At 46.8% G+C, this 18578-nt stretch overlaps 1 protein-coding gene across 8 annotated transcripts in view; it reads right to left on the bottom strand.

Annotated features, from left to right (window-relative positions):
* Window positions 1-556: 556 nt before the first annotated feature.
* The window catches only part of GATA3 (GATA binding protein 3), a 29963-nt gene continuing 11941 nt past the window's right edge, over window positions 557-18578 (bottom strand). For 4 of the 8 annotated variants that reach the window (XM_028825952.2, XM_028825953.2, XM_001108337.5 and 1 more), the window contains exons 3-6: window positions 16705-17241; window positions 11361-11506; window positions 5879-6004; window positions 557-1719 (exon numbers count right to left, since the gene is read on the bottom strand). In XM_028825952.2, coding sequence (XP_028681785.1) covers window positions 1435-1719; window positions 5879-6004; window positions 11361-11506; window positions 16705-17241 — 1094 coding nt within the window. In that variant the 3' untranslated portion in view covers window positions 557-1434. The remainder of the gene's footprint in view (window positions 1720-5878; window positions 6005-11360; window positions 11507-16704; window positions 17242-18578) is intronic. The other 4 variants (XM_077945714.1, XM_077945715.1, XM_015146429.3 and 1 more) reach the window with 1 other exon arrangement.

Below are 18578 nucleotides of genomic sequence, written 5' to 3'. Positions count from 1 at the left end.
ACTGCCGCTCACTAGGGGACCCCAGATGTCACCCCAGCCCCAGGATAAATTCCTCCGGGCCGCATGTAGAACTCCAAATACTCCCAGTTTCCCCCAAAATAGACGTTGACCCTCTGGGGTTAGCATCGGCTCCTAGTGAATAACTCAACATGTCTGGTTGTTGTCTCTTTTAACTCCTTTCTCTGAAATGAGCTAGAGCTACCAGATTATTCTGGAAGAGCTTGGCCACCACGTGGATACGATGTCATTTTGTAGTTTTAAAATATTTTAACTTTATTATTATGCTTATAATAGTATTCCAACAGACTGTATTAAAGGCAGCGATCACTAACACAGAACACGACAGGGCGAAGAGGCAGCCGGGCCGCTTGCAGGACATGGCCTGTCGGGCCGGGGTCGCTGACATGCACGTTGCTAGCTCATACACTGCTACCCTCAGCACAGGCTGCAGGAATAGGGACAAGACAGTTGCCGCCGGACTCTTAGAAGCTATTTAATAAATATCATCCAAAAACAAAATGGAAAAGAAATGAGAAACCCTCTGAGCACAACCACCTTAGGCCAACTGAATGTAATCTAGTTTATTCAACCAAAAATTGAGAGAGAAGGAAAATATTGAAACAAACAAAGGAAAGAAAGCAGTTCTTAAGACTAGCAGTAAATAAATTTATACAACAATTCGGTCTGTATAATATGATGAAATAAATCTACATCTTTTCTTATTTTGGTGCTTTGAATTATACATACAAACAACAATTACAGGGACTTGTTCACAAAGCATGTAGGCCTGGTAAAAGGTTCTCTGAAACCCTCAATGGCAACTGGTGAACGGTAACACGGATTGCCCGGAACTGGTATTTCCTTTGCAGAGGCCAACAGCTTTGAACGAATGATTTGCCTACAACTTTTTTCTTTTTTTTTTTTTCTTTTTTCTTTTTTCTTTTTTTTTTTTTTCTCTTAATGCATCAAACAACTGTGGCCAGTGAAAGGAAACAAAACTGGCAGTTTGTCCTTTTGAATATCAGACCTAGTTTCTTCTTAATTTCCACACTCTATTTCTCCCATATTCCTTAAACTTCTTGGCATCCTTCATGCCTTACAGCTACCCAGATGCAATAAAGTCATTGTACAGTATTTCTTACAATATAAGTTATATGCAATGTTCAGCATTTTTTTTTTCACAGCACTAGAGACCCTGTTAAATAGGGGATATGAGTCAGAATGGCTTATTCACAGATGGGGTCCAGATTCAGTGGTTGGAACACAGACACCACAGTGAGCTCCTTTGCAAAGTGGCAAACATAATTTTGCTTTCTGCCTTCAAAAACATATATCCATCGCGTTTAGGCTTCATGATGCTGCTCCTGCAAAAATGCACGTCGAAGGGGGCTGCAGGGACGCTCGCTGGGGGCCCTGCCAGCCTCGAGCAGGGCTCTAACCCATAGCAGTGACCATGCTGGAGGGGTGATGCGGTCCAAAGGACAGGCTGGATGGCGGGTGCATCGGCGTGGGCGTGGTCAGCATGTGGCTGGAGTGGCTGAAGGGCGAGATGTGGCTCAGGGAGGACATGTGTCTGGAGAGGGCGGCCGGGTTAAACGAGCTGTTCTTGGGGAAGTCCTCCAGTGAGTCATGCACTTTTTTGCACTTTTTGGATTTGCTAGACATTTTTCGGTTTCTGGTCTGGATGCCTTCCTTCTTCATGGTCAGGGGTCTGTTAATCTAAACAAAGATCAATTTTTTTTTTTTTTTTTTACTTTTTGGCTGCCTCTGAAATGCACAGGCTCTCCCACACCAACAAGGGTTCCACCGGCCGCCCCGGATCAGGGATCCGTTTCCATTTCAGCCGGCCCCTTCCTCTATCCCACTTGCTCCTGTCTCTTTCCCAGGGACTGAAGAACTCAAATACATACAGTTACCAGATGAGAGACCCATCTAATACGATTGTATTTCTCTGGTAACGAAAATGGAGCTCACTTGCCTTATTTCTTTAGAACTTCCTTAGACTATTTCATAAGAATCGAGGTGGTGAAGAATCTTCAAGAGGGAAATACCATTGTGTCTACTCTGACAAATCTGCTTCAGAACTTGAACAGCACTCCCCAGGTCATCAGCCTCTAGGTGGTTAAGGCCGTCTGCCTTGAAGAAATGAGGACTGTACCGCTCTACTGAATAACTTGTGGTTGCCTCTTTTCTACCTGGCCTTTGAGAGGTCATAAAATCTTCCCCCAGAATTTATATGTAGCAGGGTTGTATTTTATGAAACCATGCCTTTCTTAAAGGTGATCTCTTTTTTTTTTTTTTTTTTTTTTTTGAGACGAAGTCTCACTCTATTGTCTAGGCTGGAGTGCAGTGGTGTGATCTCGGCTCACTGCAACCTCTGTCTCCTGGGTTCACGCCATTCTCCTGCCTCAGCCTCCTGAGTAGCTGGGACTGGAGGCGCCCGACACCACGCCTGGCTAATTTTTGTATATTTAGTAGAGACGGGGTTTCACCATATTGGGCAGGCTGGTCTCGAACTCCTGACATTGTGATCCACCCAGCTCGGCCTCCCAAATGCTGGGATTACAGGCGTGAGCCACCGCGCCTGGCCAAAAGCTGATCTCTTGCCTCTATCACTCCAGCAGCAGCTGCAGTGGCTGCAAATGCTATTTCCACCTAGCTCTGACTCTCCACTTCTAACCAGACAAACAGCCAACCAACAAATCAACAAGTATTTCATAACCACCTATGGGGTGCAAAGCACAAAAGGGCACTCATCTTAAAAAGGAAAGACCAAGAATGTGCTAGAGTAAAGAGACAGAGACCAGATCCTACTCGGAAGATCAAGAGACTTCAATCTCGGAGACAGCTACCATTTCTCTCTTCTTGATAAACCTCATTTGCCTTTTAAAAATACACTTGCTTTGGGGGCCCAGAATCAAGAAAGGAAACTTTACAAAGCGAACAGAAGCTACTCCCCACAGGGAGGCAGAGGCAGATTAACCCCGACAGCAGACATCTGCCCGGAAGAGCAAACTCCACATCTGGCCACGTTCCCAGGGGAGGGTGGCAAACAGACTCAAGGAGTGAATGTCGGTGTCCTGGCCGTTCCTGACTTCCCGGGATGAAAGCGTCGCCTTCCACCACAGTTCTCAAGGGTGGAGAACCCTCGGCTCTGGGTTTTACCTGTCTATTCCCAAAGCCAGAAAATCACACCTGAGAAAGGGAGAATTCAAATGGCCAACGTGCTGAGAGCAGCCAACACCCAGCTTCCCGAAGCTGAGCTGGGAGAGGTCACCCGGAGAAAGAGACAAAGCCCCACACTGGAGCTGAGACCTTATTTCCCCCATACCCGGGAAGGCAATGTGACCGACGGCAGGAGAGCCCAGAAAGGTCACTGCCAGAGGAACATCTCCGGGTTCCTTCTTCAAAGTTTTCATCAAGATAAAGATGCAGCCTACAGAGATGACAGGAATCTACTCCCACATCAAATCTTCACCGAGATAATGTCCAGATACACAGCTCTGGACGCCGACATCTAGCTCTACAGAGCCAGGTATCTAAATATAATATCTAGTTACACCAGTAGCCACACAACCCCAGATAACCAGTCACAACACCACTGAGAGATGCTGATACCGAGGTAGGCAGTTATCTCAACACCTAGATAAGAAGAAAGAGCTTATGGCGTCCATGTAGGGATGTCTGGAAGGGCAGAGCAAAACGCAACGCGATGACCACGTTAATAGATTATTATATCTTACTGTTCAATACACATCAATCCCCTGCTTTTACGAATTCCTGGTAAACCAGAGAAGACAGAAAAACCACTGTTGAGGATGAGGAAGTTTCTGTCTCCCACTCACCCAAGCCCAGTCATGAAGACCAAGCTCATTAAGACTGAGGAGGTAGAAGTGAGGCATGGAGAGGATTTGTCGGCTTTTCTTTGATTTGGGAAATTCATATTCTTCAGAAATATATTACATATATATATGTATATGATCAGACACAAGTGAGATCATATCTCATCCCAGCTAACTATTCAAAAAAGCATATAACTAATCTTCTGTAATTCCTATACTTTCACGGATATAGGGATGAAATATACACACACACACAATTCGTTACAATGTTGTTGTCCTCTAAAAAAAGACAGCAACCCCTTTCCCCTGGTTCTCCTCTTAGTTCTGACACTGCCAACCTCCCAGGAAAGCCTCCTGACTCTGAAATGGGCCCCGACTCTTCTACTTTCTCAGCCACGTTACCTTGTGCAAGCGACTTGCTTTTCTGAGTCATAATTCCTTCAAGTAAAACCGAAATAAAAATAATTTCTGCCCTGTCTACATCATGGGACTATCTCAGGCTCAAATGTAATCAAGTAACAGGAAAATTCTTTGAAATCCATAAATTACAGCCCAGAAATAACTTCATAGGCAGTGCTGATGACTGGATAGCTAATAAACCCTAATGCTAATAGCCTAATAGCTTATAAGCCCAAGTCTTCCAGATTTGAATCATGAATCTCTATCTCTACTGCAGTCAGCAAGTAAATTCCCCAAAGTGAAAACAGAACTTGGATTTAATTGCTGGTAAATGTATATGGACCACAGTCCCAGGACCTAAGGGAGAATAAGGGATCGTAGTAAGACTCTGGTTTCATTCACTGGACCGGGACCACAGCGAGAGAGATGGCACAGGCAGGGAAATGAGTGTATAGAGCTCCTCAGAATCACAACAACTTGTTCCCAAGAAGTGAAAAAGAAGCAGGGTGCTTGGGTCACCCTAAGAAGTTCTCTATGACTCAAAATATCCAGCCAGAAAAGCTTCCTCCCCAATTCCCAGGTATTCCTGAGTAACATGAGTTCATCGCCAGAACCGCCGCAAGCAAACGTCCCTGCCCTGTCTCCTCCCCGCTCAGCCCCGGACTTTGCCCAAGTCAGGTTGGCCAAGAGAATTTAGGAGAATCAGAAAGAGCTAAAAAGGAAGGAGAGAGAACAAGACAGAGAGAGACCAAAATGACCATTTTTGTCTTTGGAATTAATGTAAACTTGAAGCCTCACTAGGATCATGAGCCAGAACGGTTTCAGAAAAAAGGAAAAAAAAAAAACCTGAAAAAAAAATTTTTAAGATTGAGATATCTTACGAAATGAGAGGACCCCAAATGGAAAGAGTAGAAATGACACAGCTAAACTCAGGTGACTGGCAATTACCATTCTGCTAACATGACATAAAAGGAGAAAATGACAGTTTCTTTTCCCTGGTATGGTAGCTTCTCCCAGGTGAGCCACCTTCCTCAGGAGCTAGCTCTCTGCACGTAAAAGTTGGTTCGGACAAACACATCAGACGAAATCTCTCAGACATTTGTTCCATGTCTTTTATACGGAGAATCCATTTCAAATTCACAGCACAGATTTAGCCAAGATTTTTTACCTCTCAGTAACCAAATGGATCCTCTTGGTTCCCAGAGTCCCTGCCACTCATTACAATTCTATTTACCTTTCTCTTTCACTCTCTCTTTCTGTAAAAAGTTTAAAATGTCAGGAAAAAACAACATAGGACCAGTGGCTTTTTTTGTTTTCCAAAAGGAAGATTTTTTTTTTTTCATTATAAACCAGACAGGCCCAGCCAGCACATCGGACTGCTGCATTGCTGCATGGTACGTGGAGTGTCCAATGCATACCAAGGGGGTTGTGTGGCTGCCAGGCTGTAAACCCCCTCGGCCTCTGCAAGGCTATGCTAGACAAAGTCGTTTTCCAAGCTAGGTCCTATTGCATCGATTATTTGGAGCCTGTGATCTGCCCCCGCGGTGGGCGATTCACATGGAGAGGGCGGTGGTGACGCTGTTTGCCGGTCACCATCAGGAAGGGAGCCCTGTTCTTGCTGGTCCCAGTCCACTTACATTGTGCAGCTTGTAGTAGAGCCCACAGGCATTGCAGACAGGGTCGCCATTGGCGTTCCTCCTCCAGAGTGTGGTCGTGGTGGTCTGACAGTTCGCACAGGACGTCCCTGCTCTCCTGGCTGCAGACTGAGAGTGGGGAGAGAGGAGAGGGTGAAATCAAAACAAATGGTAAATGTGTTGTCATCACTATGAAGACAGGCTTAAAAAAAAAAAAACAAAAGGAAGAAATTGTCATTGAAATCAAAACTAGCAAGTGGCCCACATGAAAGTGATATAGATCCCCAAAAGCTGCCTCGAGAAGAAAAATGTCACCACTACACTGGAGCATGTCAGGATTGCAGTAACATGGCCAGAATTTCACCCACCACTCTCCGGTAGGAGCAGGAAGCCAGGTCCTCCTCCCTGGCAGTCTTAGCCTCTTACCCTCCTCCCACAAAGTACACCAGAGGGTTAATTTTTATGGGTGGTTAATTTTGAATTAGCCAGCCAATTTTGGAACTGGGCTTTCAGTTGCGTTTTTCACCAAGTCCAGGGCCATAAGAGGTCGTTTTCAAACTCAACTCCCAAGAATATCCATCCTCAAATAGGCTCCGGTCATCAGGAGGCACTCACAGCAAAGGAAGCACAAAGTCAAGCACCAGAAACACTCTGGATCCCAAACAAAGAAATGCTGAGTTATCAAGAGAACAGCCTGCTAACACAACAGCAAATTCTGCAAAGAACGTCTGTGCAAGTGAGTGGCATGCACACATGGGTGACACACCTGAGGAAGCGCCGAGTAGGACATCCTAAGTCGACAAGACCTCCTAAATTTATACAGCCTGCACTTTCTTGTTTTCTCTTTTCAAGACAGAGTCTCACTCTGTCACCCAGGCTGGAGTGCAGTGGTGTGATCTCAGCTCACTGCAACCTCTGCCTCACGGGTTGAAGCAATTCTCCTGCCTCAGCCTCCCTAGAAGCTGCAATTTATAGGCACCTGCCACCTCGTCCGGCTAATTTTTCTATTTTTAGTAGAGACAGGGTTTTACCATGTTGGCCAGGCTGCTCTTGAACTCCTGACCTCAAGTGATCCGCCTGCCTCGGCCTCCCAAAGTGCTGGGATTACAGGCGTGAGCCACCACAGCCTGTGCTTTCAAGCTTGGTCACTTCCCATTCATGAGACAGCCACCCTCACTCTCTTTAGGTGGCTGTCACCTAAATTTGATTCACCAATCAAACAAACTCAAAAGACCAAGGAATGTTGCCACTCGTCAGGAACTCTGGATCCCTTGCCTCCTCTGATACCAGTTCACCTTCGTGAAATCAGGCATTTCCTATTTGCTGTCCACGGAGTAGCATAGTTGCAGGTCAAAGGTCAGCCTCAACTTGAATTTTAATTCCTTGGTTGCGTTACTGCCCTAATTTCCTTTAAAAGAGAGATTTTTCTTTCACTTTTTGACATATTTAAATTGATCAAGTGACTATTCTCTGTTCATGCTTTAAAAAAAAAAATGAAAAAAACCGTTGGAAGAAAATGGAGTTGGGTCACTTCTAATATTAACCTGTCTCTCTTCCTCACCTTCTATCATAAAAAAAAAAATTTTAACTGCAAAATTATCCCCGTTCCTGGATCAAAAATATTATCAAAGGAAAGGTGAGAGAAGAAAGAGTTTAGTCTCTGTCTGTGATGAAGAAAATTCTGGTAGGGTTGTGAAACACAGAACAAGAACTATGGGGATCCTGGTACAGTTTTGTTTTTTGTTTTTCGTTTTGTTTTGCTTTGTTTTGAGACAGAGTCTCGCTCTGTCGCCCAGGCTGGAGTGCAGTGGCCTGATCTTGGCTCACTGCAAGCTCCACCTCCCGGGTTCATGCTATTCTTCTGCCTCAGCCTCCCGAGAAGCTGGGACTGCAGGCACCCGCCACCACGCCTGGCTAATTTTTTGTATTTTTAGTAGAGACGGGGTTTCACCATATTAGTCAGGATGGTCTCGATCTCCTGACCTCATGATCCGCCTGCCTCGGCCTCCCAAAGTGCTGGGATTACAGGTGTGAGCCACTGTACCTGGCCTGGGATCCTGGTACAATTTATATCAATATTTTATCAAGCAAAAAGTTGAAGCCAACACCCAAAGCCACCAAATATGGAGAACCCAGTGGCAATTTTGAATTAACCTGAGTGACCCTTTTTCTTTCAAAGTTGCTAAATTGTTCCACAGATATGCTCCTGTGGGATGTAAGTAACAGAGTATACTATGACCTTTTTAAACAAATTCTTTCTTTTCTGTATTCTAAGGAACTGGAAACTAAAAACTGCCCTGATCTATCACAATGGAGAAGATGGGAGTCTTTTGCTGTCCATCTTGAATGTAATTCACATTGTCCATGAGTGTCGATTCTAACCCCATATGCCTCCGCCAGACTGCCTTTATGAAACGTGATAATTTAAGGCTGAAACAACTGTTTCATTTGTGTACTCTTCGGGAGAAAGTACAACATAAAACCAGTGCTTAATGATTTTGACAATTAAATTATATGTGATTATTATCTTCCTATAGTTTTTTTTTTTTCTTTAGAAGAGCTACTCAGTTATAGCAGATTAATATCACTCAGGCACCTGGGTTTCCTAGCCCAGCAATTCTGAATGTACACAGTACAAGCGTATAATGCCAACTGGTAAAATCAGAGCTCCAGATGACAAGGTGCAGCGTGTAATCTTTTGCAGTCTATTGACAGCAACCTAAATAAAAGCAAAGGAAGATGCTTCCAGTACTACAAACTTTATGGGAACTTAGGGTCTCTCAAGCCATACTGTTTGGGTCACTAGCAGGAGGTAGAATATATTAAGGTAAGCAGCTCAGCCTCTCGCTAGTGGTGAGATGTATGAAAATCCTGGCAATGCCAGGGGGAAAAGAATCTATGAATCTTCCTTTCAGTTCTCTCTCCTGTTTCCTGCATTAGTTTATTCAGGGTTAAATATGCATCTCACAGAAGAGCTAGCTATGTATGGGCTGAGTGGTCTTCAGTGAATCTGCAAATGTTTTCAACAAAAATAGCAATCTGGAACTGGAATAAAGGGTCAGGGAATACAGGAAAGAAGAAAACAGAGGGTTCTAGGTGTTCAGAAGTCAAATACATCTCAGGGCTGAAAAAAGACAGACAGACAGAAAGAGAGAGAGAGAAAGAAAGAAAGAAAGAAAGAAAGAAAGAAAGAAAGAAAGAAAGAAAGAAAGAAAGAAAGAAAGAAAGAAAGAAAGAAAGAAAGAAAGAGAGAGAGAGAAAGAAAGAGAAATCTGAATGTGTCCTGTGCTCTATCTCCCTGTAGCTTATGAATTCTATAGAACTAAAAACATCAAACCGCCCAAGACAGATGATTAAGAAAGAAAAGACAGATGAAAATGTGACAGTCATTGAACTCTAAAATTCAAAGCAATTATTACTCAGAGTTCTAGAGCTTTCCTATGAAAGGTGAGTGGAGACAAAATTGTATAAAATGGAAGTACGATCCTCCTCTGCAATCTGACCAGACACAAGAAGAAAACCCAAGAAAATGTCAAATAAACTTTTGCTCACCAATCAGCCCATACCTTAAGACTTTTAATCCCTCTCTTTTGCCTTCTTTACTTTTATTTAAAAAAAAAAACAAAAACAAAACAACAACAACAAAAAAACCTATAATGGTACCAAGACACATTTTAACAAGGTTTTCGTTGGTTTTTTTTTTCCTCTCTCTCTCTTTCTCTCTCTCTTTTTTTTTTTTCTTTTTTTTTTTTTTTTTTTTACTAGGGCCAGGTTTTTGAGTGATTCAAAACATTCTTTTGTGGTGTGATCATATTCATTCTGCACTAACACCTCTAGCCTTTTTTTTTTTTTCAAACACTTCTTGTTCTGATACGTTCAAACATCTTGGTGTTTAGGTTGGGGAAGCTGAGTTGTTGTTTATGAGTTATCTCCAGCGCTCAGATATCCGGCAGCTTTTTCCTAGGAAGTCAGCTTTGCACATGAGAGAAAGGAAAAAAAAAAAAAAACCAAACTGCAGGAGGAGAGCTGGGGGAAGGTTGAGAAAGTTGGAGAAGGGGGCAAAGATCAGAAAGAATAAAGCCTAGATATCCAGGATTGTCAAAGATTAAAGTCATGTGGACATTTCCATCCCTAGAAAGTTTTTCTTCTTCGGCCGGGAGCGGTGGCTCATGCCTGTAATCCCAGCACTCTGGGAGGCCGAGGTGGGTAGATTACCTGCGGCCAGGAGTTTGAGAGCAGCCTGGCCAACAAGGCGAAACCCTGTCTCTACTGAAAATACAAAAAATTGCCAGGTGTGGGGGCGGGTGCCCGTAGTTCCAGCTACTCGGGAGGCTGAGACAGGAGAATTGCTTGAACCTGGGAGGTGGAGGTCACAGTGAGCCAAGATTGTGCCACTGCACTCCAGCCTGGGTGACAGAGTGAGACTCTATCTCAAAAAAAAAAAAGTTTTTCCTTCTTCAAAGGAGGATGTGAAACGTGTTGAGTTGCACTACAATCTGATGGGGAGGGCAAATAATTCTTTTAAAAGAATACAAAGGTGTTCTTTTTCCTCTCTTAGAAATTGATGGATGCTCATGTATCCATTAATCTGCATGGGGAAATCCCCTCCTCCCATATCTACTTGGTGAATGTCAGCACCACATTCACATTCTGATCTCTTAGCTGTGGCTAGAGTTGTTATTTTTCTGTCGCTTACATTCACTATTCAAACTTCCAAAGAGGAGCTTGCAAATGAATGTCCCTTGTGAGTCTTCCTTATAAATACTTGACAGAGCCAGGTTTTCTCAAGGATCCCTCATGCTTCAAAAGATTTTTAAAGAAAAATGAGAGAGGAGGGAAAAAACTATCCTCTGGTAGTAGTTCAAAGAGAAAATAAGAGCAAATGCCAGGTATGAGAGGACTCACACGACGTTGCCCACAGGAATTGCCTGTGGAAAGTTCTCAAATGCTGAGACCAAGAAAGGAAGGTGGCATTAGGCTCACTGGTTGCTGGTGAAGCCTGTGAAATTCATTTAATCAGCTCCAACCATTTTGAAGCATTAGCATAACAAGTCCATCCACTGCACCGAGTCTGTGATCCTTCCTAGGAAGCCACACACCACAACTTCAGGAACCCATTCTGGAACATTCTATCCTCATACTAAATGTCTCTACCTGTCAAACAGTGCTCATCAATACATTTAAACCAGCTGCTCTGGTCCTGTTCATACCATTATTCTATTCAGGAATACACTGCAGATTTGATAACCAAGAATTCAGTCTCCTTAAAATTTTCACAAGTGACTTAAGAAACACGGATGGGGAAAAAGAGTTGTTCTGTGTATCAAATTCGAAAAAAAAAAAAAAAAAAACTATCCCAAGCCAGCTGACACGATTGGAGGCTATCCTGTCAATCAATTTCCTGCAGAAAGCTGTCCTTCCGGAAGAGAGGAAATGAGAAACCGGGAATGGTCAGCGTGGAATCCATCCCTTCCCGAGAACTTACCAGCCTTCGCTTGGGCTTAATGAGGGGCCGGTTCTGTCCGTTCATTTTGTGGTAGAGCCCACAGGCATTGCACAGGTAATGCCCCGTGCCATCTCGCCGCCACAGTGGGGTCGAGGTTGCTCCGCAGTTCACACACTCCCTGCCTTCTGGAAACAAAAGCACAGATAAGCCACTTACGGAATGAAAACACGCGGGAAGGTTGACAGCATTTGGAACTGGGGGAAGAAAAGTAAAATGGAGAACTTTTTTCCTTCTCCTTCCTCTTTTGGGGAGCGTGTCCACCTCCCACCTCTTTCCAAGACGCTCCGAAGTTGAGCTGGGGAATGCTGTCCCCGCGTGACCGCTCCCCCTACACACATAGAGGCGCCCGCAGAAGGGGCAGATGCATCGTTGCAACAGAACCCTGTTCTTGGCTTGCCCGACTTGATGGAGAAGATCGGGCAGGACCGAGAAGGAACGCAGATTCCAGCTCAACTACTTCCCTGAGAAAATCCTGAGCCCTGGATGGTGGCAAAAGCCAAACATTCCATTCATTTCCCTCAAAGGAAAAAAAGGAAGACAAAGGTGACCCATTATCATCATGGGTCTGTCTATAGAGATTGATTAAATAATGAAGATTAGGATGGGGGAAAGGAAGGATTAATCAATGGCTAGATAGGTGAACAGATAATAAATAGATGTATAGATTGATCAATCGGCTGATTGATTTCAGTAGCTAGGGTTTTAGATTTTACTTCCAATCAAACTGTAAACGTCCCCGGCCGGAGAGGAAGCGATTAGGACCCAGCAGGGGTTTCCATAGCTTTCCAGCCACTGTTACAGAGACTGAAGTTAAAGTATGACCCCAGCCAGGCTGTGCAGGGGGGAGATGCAAACTTTAGGCGGGGAACCTGGAAGAGGGGGAGGGAGGGAAAAAGGAAAAGGGAAGGTTTGGGAGGACAGAGTGAAGCCAATCAGAGGAAGATCAGGAGAAGAGGCAAGTTAACGAAGGGGGGTGGCTGCTCATTAACCAAGGCCTGCCTGCAGTTTCTCTTTTTCCAAAAACACAAACAAACAAAATAAACGAAAAACCGGCCAGGCCGGTAGGGAGTTTGAGCGGCATATTCACTCCCTCAGCCCGGACTGGAAAATGACCCAGACCCACCCAGAAAACTCCTTAGAAGAATCCCTTAAATTACCATTTCAAGACACGGGGGAGTTTGCTCACTGATTTCAACTTCTGCAGGACGAAGAGAAAGATGCTTTCTAGGAGAATCTCCTTGCTTCTGGGGGGCCCAGGGACACCTGGGTCTCTAGTGCCCAGTGTCTTGGTGCCCGGAGAAAGCCAGGACTCCCCTTCCCTGTAGGAACAGGAGGCTCAACTCCAGTTGGTCCCCCAGAGAGGGGAGGCCCAGAGGAGGACCCTGGAGGGTGGGTAAGGAAGAAAAATGAGCCCTGAAGACTGTTTTGTTTTAAGAGAGTAATTAATGACCTCCAACCTGCCTGGACCACTGGGGTGGAAAAAGAGAACCCAGTAGGGTCCTTAGAATTTTGATTCCCCTAAAAGGAGGAAAAATCTGCCTTGGCAAATACGGGACCTATTGGGCCTTTGGAAAGCCCCAGACCAAGTAGGAGGGATCTAGGGGGGAGGTTCACACTTGGGGGCCTGTGATCCTCTCCAGGGATAAGTTCTTTAGGAAAGTTAAAGTATTTTGCAAATGGAAGAAGGTCTTGCACCCTTTTCCATGAGAGTCAGGGATGGTGCCCACTAGTTTTTGTCTACTTTGCTTTTTAAAAAAAAAAAAAATTGAGGACATAAGAGAGGTTTTTTTGTTTTTTGTTTTTTGTTTTTTTTGCTCTACATTCCAAAAGGTTCTTAACCTAGGGTCCCCAGAGTGCCTTCGCTGTGCCCCAGAACCCCTGAGATTAAACACAAACATGCCGCAGTGTGTGCCAAAGGCGCCTTCCTAAGTACCCAACGACTCTTCTCAGTTCTTGAAAAAGACTCAGGCCTGAATCACACCCAGATACCTTTCAGTTGGGGTCAAAAGCCTGAGGGATGTGGCAGACTGGATGTGGGGGAGGCTGGAAGGAAAGAGTGAAGGGTGAGTGGGCGAGCAGCCGGCTACAGCCCAAGCCAGGAGGCCACAGGCCTGCCTTTTTGTGTCCCCGGTGGCCTCTGGGTTAGCTCCTTCTAGGGCAGCACTGGCCCTGTCCCAGCTAGGACTGCAGGCCCACTACCCACCCTGTGCAGACAGGGGACCCCTTAGGGCTCCTCCCCTACTTGGGCACTGGGCAGAGGGCAGTGTGAGGAGAGGCCACTGTGGCTGGAGGCGGGGAGCGTGGTTGCCACCCGGCTCCTGGGCACCCTGGCGCTGGGGGACCTCCCAGTCTGACGTGATCAGTCTGATTTCCTTTCATTTGCAGCGCGCTGGGGAGGGTGATAGCTTCCTTTTCAGAAACACCTTGAAAGCTAGCAACGGTTACCTCTTCAACAAGGATCTGCACACTAGGGCAATTTTCTGTCTTGATTCACTCGGCAAGTTTGCCATTGCCTCTATGGGCTTTTCTTCTTCTTTTTTCCTTGCTGCCTCTGGTCTGTGACTTCAGCAAACAGCCAATTTTCCTAATGGAGGCCCTGACTCTCTCCTGCCTTCTTTCCTCCCCACTCCTCACCCCTGCCTGTTGTGAGCTGCTCAGGCAGACACCTCTCTCTTAGGTGACAAGAACCACAGAGCTACGAGGCCTCTTGACATTCAACAGCTGCTGGCAAACGCCTCTTACTCCGCCTTGGCCTGAAACCCTGAAACCAGGCTGTGGGAGGGGGTAGGGAGCAGGGCAGGAGCTTGATCAGAGGACGGTGGAGGGAGATGCCCAACTGGAAAGGTGGCAGGGGAGCTAAGAAGCGGCCCTGGATACAAAGACTCTGTCTTTTGTTTGCAAAAGCTTCGTCCCAGCCCCGAAAGCCTAGGCGTTAAGACAGCAATAGGTGCCCTAACCACAACTTCAACCATTTCCAGCGACAACCCCAAAAACTCTCTCTTCTCTGTGTCCTCCTTCAGCAAATGCATTTGCAAAGAAGAGGTTAAAGGGGGAAAAAAATAGAGAGAGAGAGAGAAAGCAACCACTAAAACCAAGAGAATCCCCTCCTCAAGAATTCCCACCACCTCCACCCCCTGCACAAGGAGGGGCTTCTCAAAACTTCCCCTCCACACTCCCAAAAGTCCCAGCTCTCTCGCCGCCCCTGCCAGGTGTGCTGTTCTTGGTTTTCATGACTGTGAGAAAGGAATTAAGAAGGAGGAAGTAAAAAGGCCAAATTGCAATGGCCTCCTCTCCCCCTTGCCAAAAAACCAAAAGCGGTGTATCGGTATTCCTAGCTCTGGCTTAGGGAAACCACGGCCCTCTCTTTCTCCCCTCCATGTTCAGAGTCTCACAGAAAGAAATGAGAGGAAAGAAAAGACTAGACTTAAGGCAGAAAGTGTGCACAAGAGGGGGAGAAATCAAACACGGAAATGAGGGTAAAGAAACCAGAGTATCTTGGAAAAGTCACTCTGTCCCCTCCCCCCCGCACAAACCACTACCCCGGCCTCAGATACCACGAGCTCTCCCCAACCTCATAGCCTTACCAGAAAAGAGAACTTTAAAAAAAAAAAAAAAGAAGAAGAAGAAAAAGAAAAGAAATCCCATCATGACCTCAAAATGCACAGGTCTGCTCTCTTTAGATTTAGCGCCCCAGCCTGTGTTTCTGAGTCAAGCTGCACCCCACTTCTCCTTAATCCTTCCCTCCACCCCCAAGCCCAGCCCCTGCCAGGCACTGCGGCCACTTTGTGCCTCCAGCTCTCCTGGCCTCTTGCTTTCTTTTTGACTCCACCAGCTAGCCTGCCTCCCTCTCCCTCCTGCCTACTTTCATGTACTGAACATGCAGATCTGAGTTCTTCTGTCAGCCTAACCGCATCCGGACTCTATTAAAGTTCCTGGCTCGGGATAAACAATGCAACTGTCGCGTGCAGCAGTCTGAAAATAATTGGATTAGCTAAAACATATCAACTAAATAGAGACAGTCCTGCTCAGGCAGTCAGAGTGAATGTCACCCTGGAAAAAAACCCTGAAAACCGATCTCATGGTCACTGGGCTCCCAGAGTACTCCCTCTGAAGTTTTTCAAACCGGAGCTTTGGGAGCTCGATTTCAAGGCTGCTCATCTCATCCCTAAAAGACAAGTGATTTTCACGATTGCTTTCTATGTAGGATCTATACAGAGAGAGAGCAGAGGCAAGATACCCTGAGTGGATCAGGGAAGAGATGCCCACTCTGAAATGGACACACCTAAGGAGACATCAAAATCTTCACCAAACCCTGTCTAAAAATACAGTTAAATCGATCTCAGAGAATCCCTAGCTCTCTTTGGACTCAATTACTTTGGTTAGAAATGGAATTGGTGACGGATTGATTTATTTTTAAAGCCAAAGTATTTTGTGTGGGGTTTTTTTCATGCAAGTAATGACACCAATTGAATAAAAATGCAGCGTGCTGCTAGGCAGCGCTTGCATTTTGGAAAGGAACAGAGCACAGGAAACTGAGATGCACACCTGGAGCACTTTTCCGTTCCTTTCTACCTCCTCTGGCTGCAGCTCAGCCAAGCAATATGTCCTAATACGGCTTCCTGCCCCTGCCTGCCCTGAGAGCTCTAGGAGACGCTTCAGGTAACTAACTGGGCCAGGCAATATTTGATTTTCATTCAACTCGGCTTCCCCAGTGCAAAGCCACCGCTTTCTCTCGGTTCAGCTGAGAGCCCCCTTTTCCACGCAGAGAATGTGTGCAGCTTTGGCCAGGCTCTTGCACACACACTTTGTATCTACATGTCTGATAAAGGACTGTCCTCACTGCATGGTCCCCTTTGAGCTGAGCGAGAGGAACAGTCAGAATGACAGAGGCCAAAGGGGTCATAGAGGGACCTGTGTTTGTTTAGGCTTGAGGAGGTTTCGTTTTAGCATGAAACACTCAAGATTTATTCCCTCGGCCTTCCATTTGGTCTTGGAAACTGACTAAAATTTACCAACCGAATCCAGAAGTCCTGCGACACGCAGAAGAGGGCATGACTTTGTTTTTGTTTGTCTTTTTCCTTTCCCAGCTCATTGGGGGGTTTTAAATCAGATCCCACTTCCCCTCTGCTTCCGAAGCCAGGCGTGAGCTAGGATGGGAGGACATGCAGTGCCTTCCCGGCAGGAAGAATGAGAAGAAATGGCATCTCAGCAGGCTTTGGGACACACCGGCTCCCCTGAGGGGTCCCTCTAGGTGCGGTCCTGGATTGAGGAAAAGGGGAGGAGGGAGGAGAAGAAAAGGCCCCAGGGGAGAGCTGGCTCCTACCTGTGCTGGACCGGGCCTTGGGCCTGGACTTGCATCCGAAGCCGGTGGGGGAGCCACCCAGCAGACTGCTGGGGGGGAAGAGTCCGGAGCTGTACTCGGGCACGTAGGGCGGGTAGGTGGTGATGGGGTGGTGGGCCGACGAGGAGGGCCCCCCCAGGGCGGTCATGCTGCCACGGGAGTGGGACGACTCCAGCTTCATGCTGTCGGGCAGCGGCACCTGGTACTTGAGGCACTCTTTCTCGTCCTGCCGAGCCGAGCCAGCCGAGCCCGGGGTGGACAGCGACGGGTCCGGGGAGACGTCCTTAGGTGGGGTGGGCGGGAAGGTGAAGAGGTGCGGGCTGGCGTGGCCCCCCGACAGGGAGGAGGATGAGGCCGGGGGATAGACGGAGAGGGGCCCCGGGGAGCCGTGGTGGATGGACGTCTTGGAGAAGGGACTGAGGTTCCAGGGGGAGGCGGCGTGGTGGCTGCTCAGGGCTTTGCCGCCGTCCAGCCAGGGCAGGGATCCATGAAGCAGAGGCGGGCGGCACACCTGGCTCCCTGTGGGGCAGCGGGGAAAGGGCAGGAGAGAGAAGGAGGGTGAGTGTGACCCTGCAAGGCCGTCAGGGACACCTGGGGACTCTCTCCCTCGCACCGGCCTCCCTTTCAGCAAAAGTTCAAGCACAGACAAGGGCTCAGGCCCGCTCTCTCATCCCAGTGGTCCCAGGAGTACCTGCCTGGCACACCTGGGGGTCAGGCTAGGGACAGAATCCTTCACCCCTGTCTCCCACAGGGATGTCCCATCAAATCCAGCAGAATGAAGGGCCTGTGGCTGACACCCGAGAGGTTGCTGCTGAGTGAAGGGCCCCTTTGCTTATTTGGCCTCTCCAGATACACTGCCTAAATCACATTCCCCAAAGTCTCTCTCTAGAACCTGACTTGATTTATGGGTTTCCTTCAATGGCCCTGAGTTCCCTGACTCGGACTTAATCCCAGTCAGCCTGATAAGAGAGCCGGCTGTGAGTGAGGAGGCCTGAAGGATGGAGCCCGGCCACACAACTGCTCCACACCAGAAAACTACCCTGGAGTCAGGCCCAGCTCCCAGCACTGAGTGCAGGAAGGAGAGGCCTTGGGACAGAAGTCAGGAGACTTTCAGGGTTAGTTCCCGGAAACCCAACCCAGTGCTTGCTCAGAATCAGCCAGGCTGCCTGCAAAAGGCCTAAAATGGGATTTGCAGGGACATTTTCATTGCTTGGGCTGTTGGAGAAAGTTCACAAGGCTGGACCCTGGGATGGCCGTTTTCTCTACTTTTCTCACCCTCCCAAATCCTAAAGGAGAAGGAGATAATATAAGCCCCATGCACCCTCAATAAAGCTATGATCCCACCAGTGCCATAGGTGAATTTTCACCTGAGCCCCAAAGACACAAAATTCCAGTTGATGTATATATTTTAAATCAAAGATGACTCAGACAGAGTCTGCTTAGCCTTCATTTAAAACACACACTCTTAAAGTAGCTGTAACTCATACACTCTGAGGGGTTCATTTAAAAAGCAAGTGCAAATCCACACACTTCTTGATCTTTAAATCCGGTACCTGCCTCAGCATTTGACATTCGATTCAACCATTAAGAACAATACTGAAACTAAACTTAAGAGAGAGGAAGGGGAGGGGAGTGGAGAGGGAAAGAGAGTTCTCTGAACACCAAGGGTCAAGATTCATATTATGCAGGAAGTAGTATAGTAAATAATATTAAGTCTGCCTCTACCGCATTTCCACTTAACTGTTGATCTGCACCGAACGTGGGCAGAGAGCGCCCCATCCGCAGAAACGATTGTTTAAAACCTGGCCACAGCAGGGTAGAGGACGCCTGCTGCCGGAGGGGCTATGTCATCGGTG

This window comes from Macaca mulatta, chromosome 9 (genome assembly GCF_049350105.2).
Source record: "Macaca mulatta isolate MMU2019108-1 chromosome 9, T2T-MMU8v2.0, whole genome shotgun sequence".
Classification (NCBI taxonomy): Eukaryota; Metazoa; Chordata; class Mammalia; order Primates; family Cercopithecidae; genus Macaca; species Macaca mulatta.
This window is presented reverse-complemented; position numbering and strand designations above follow the sequence as displayed.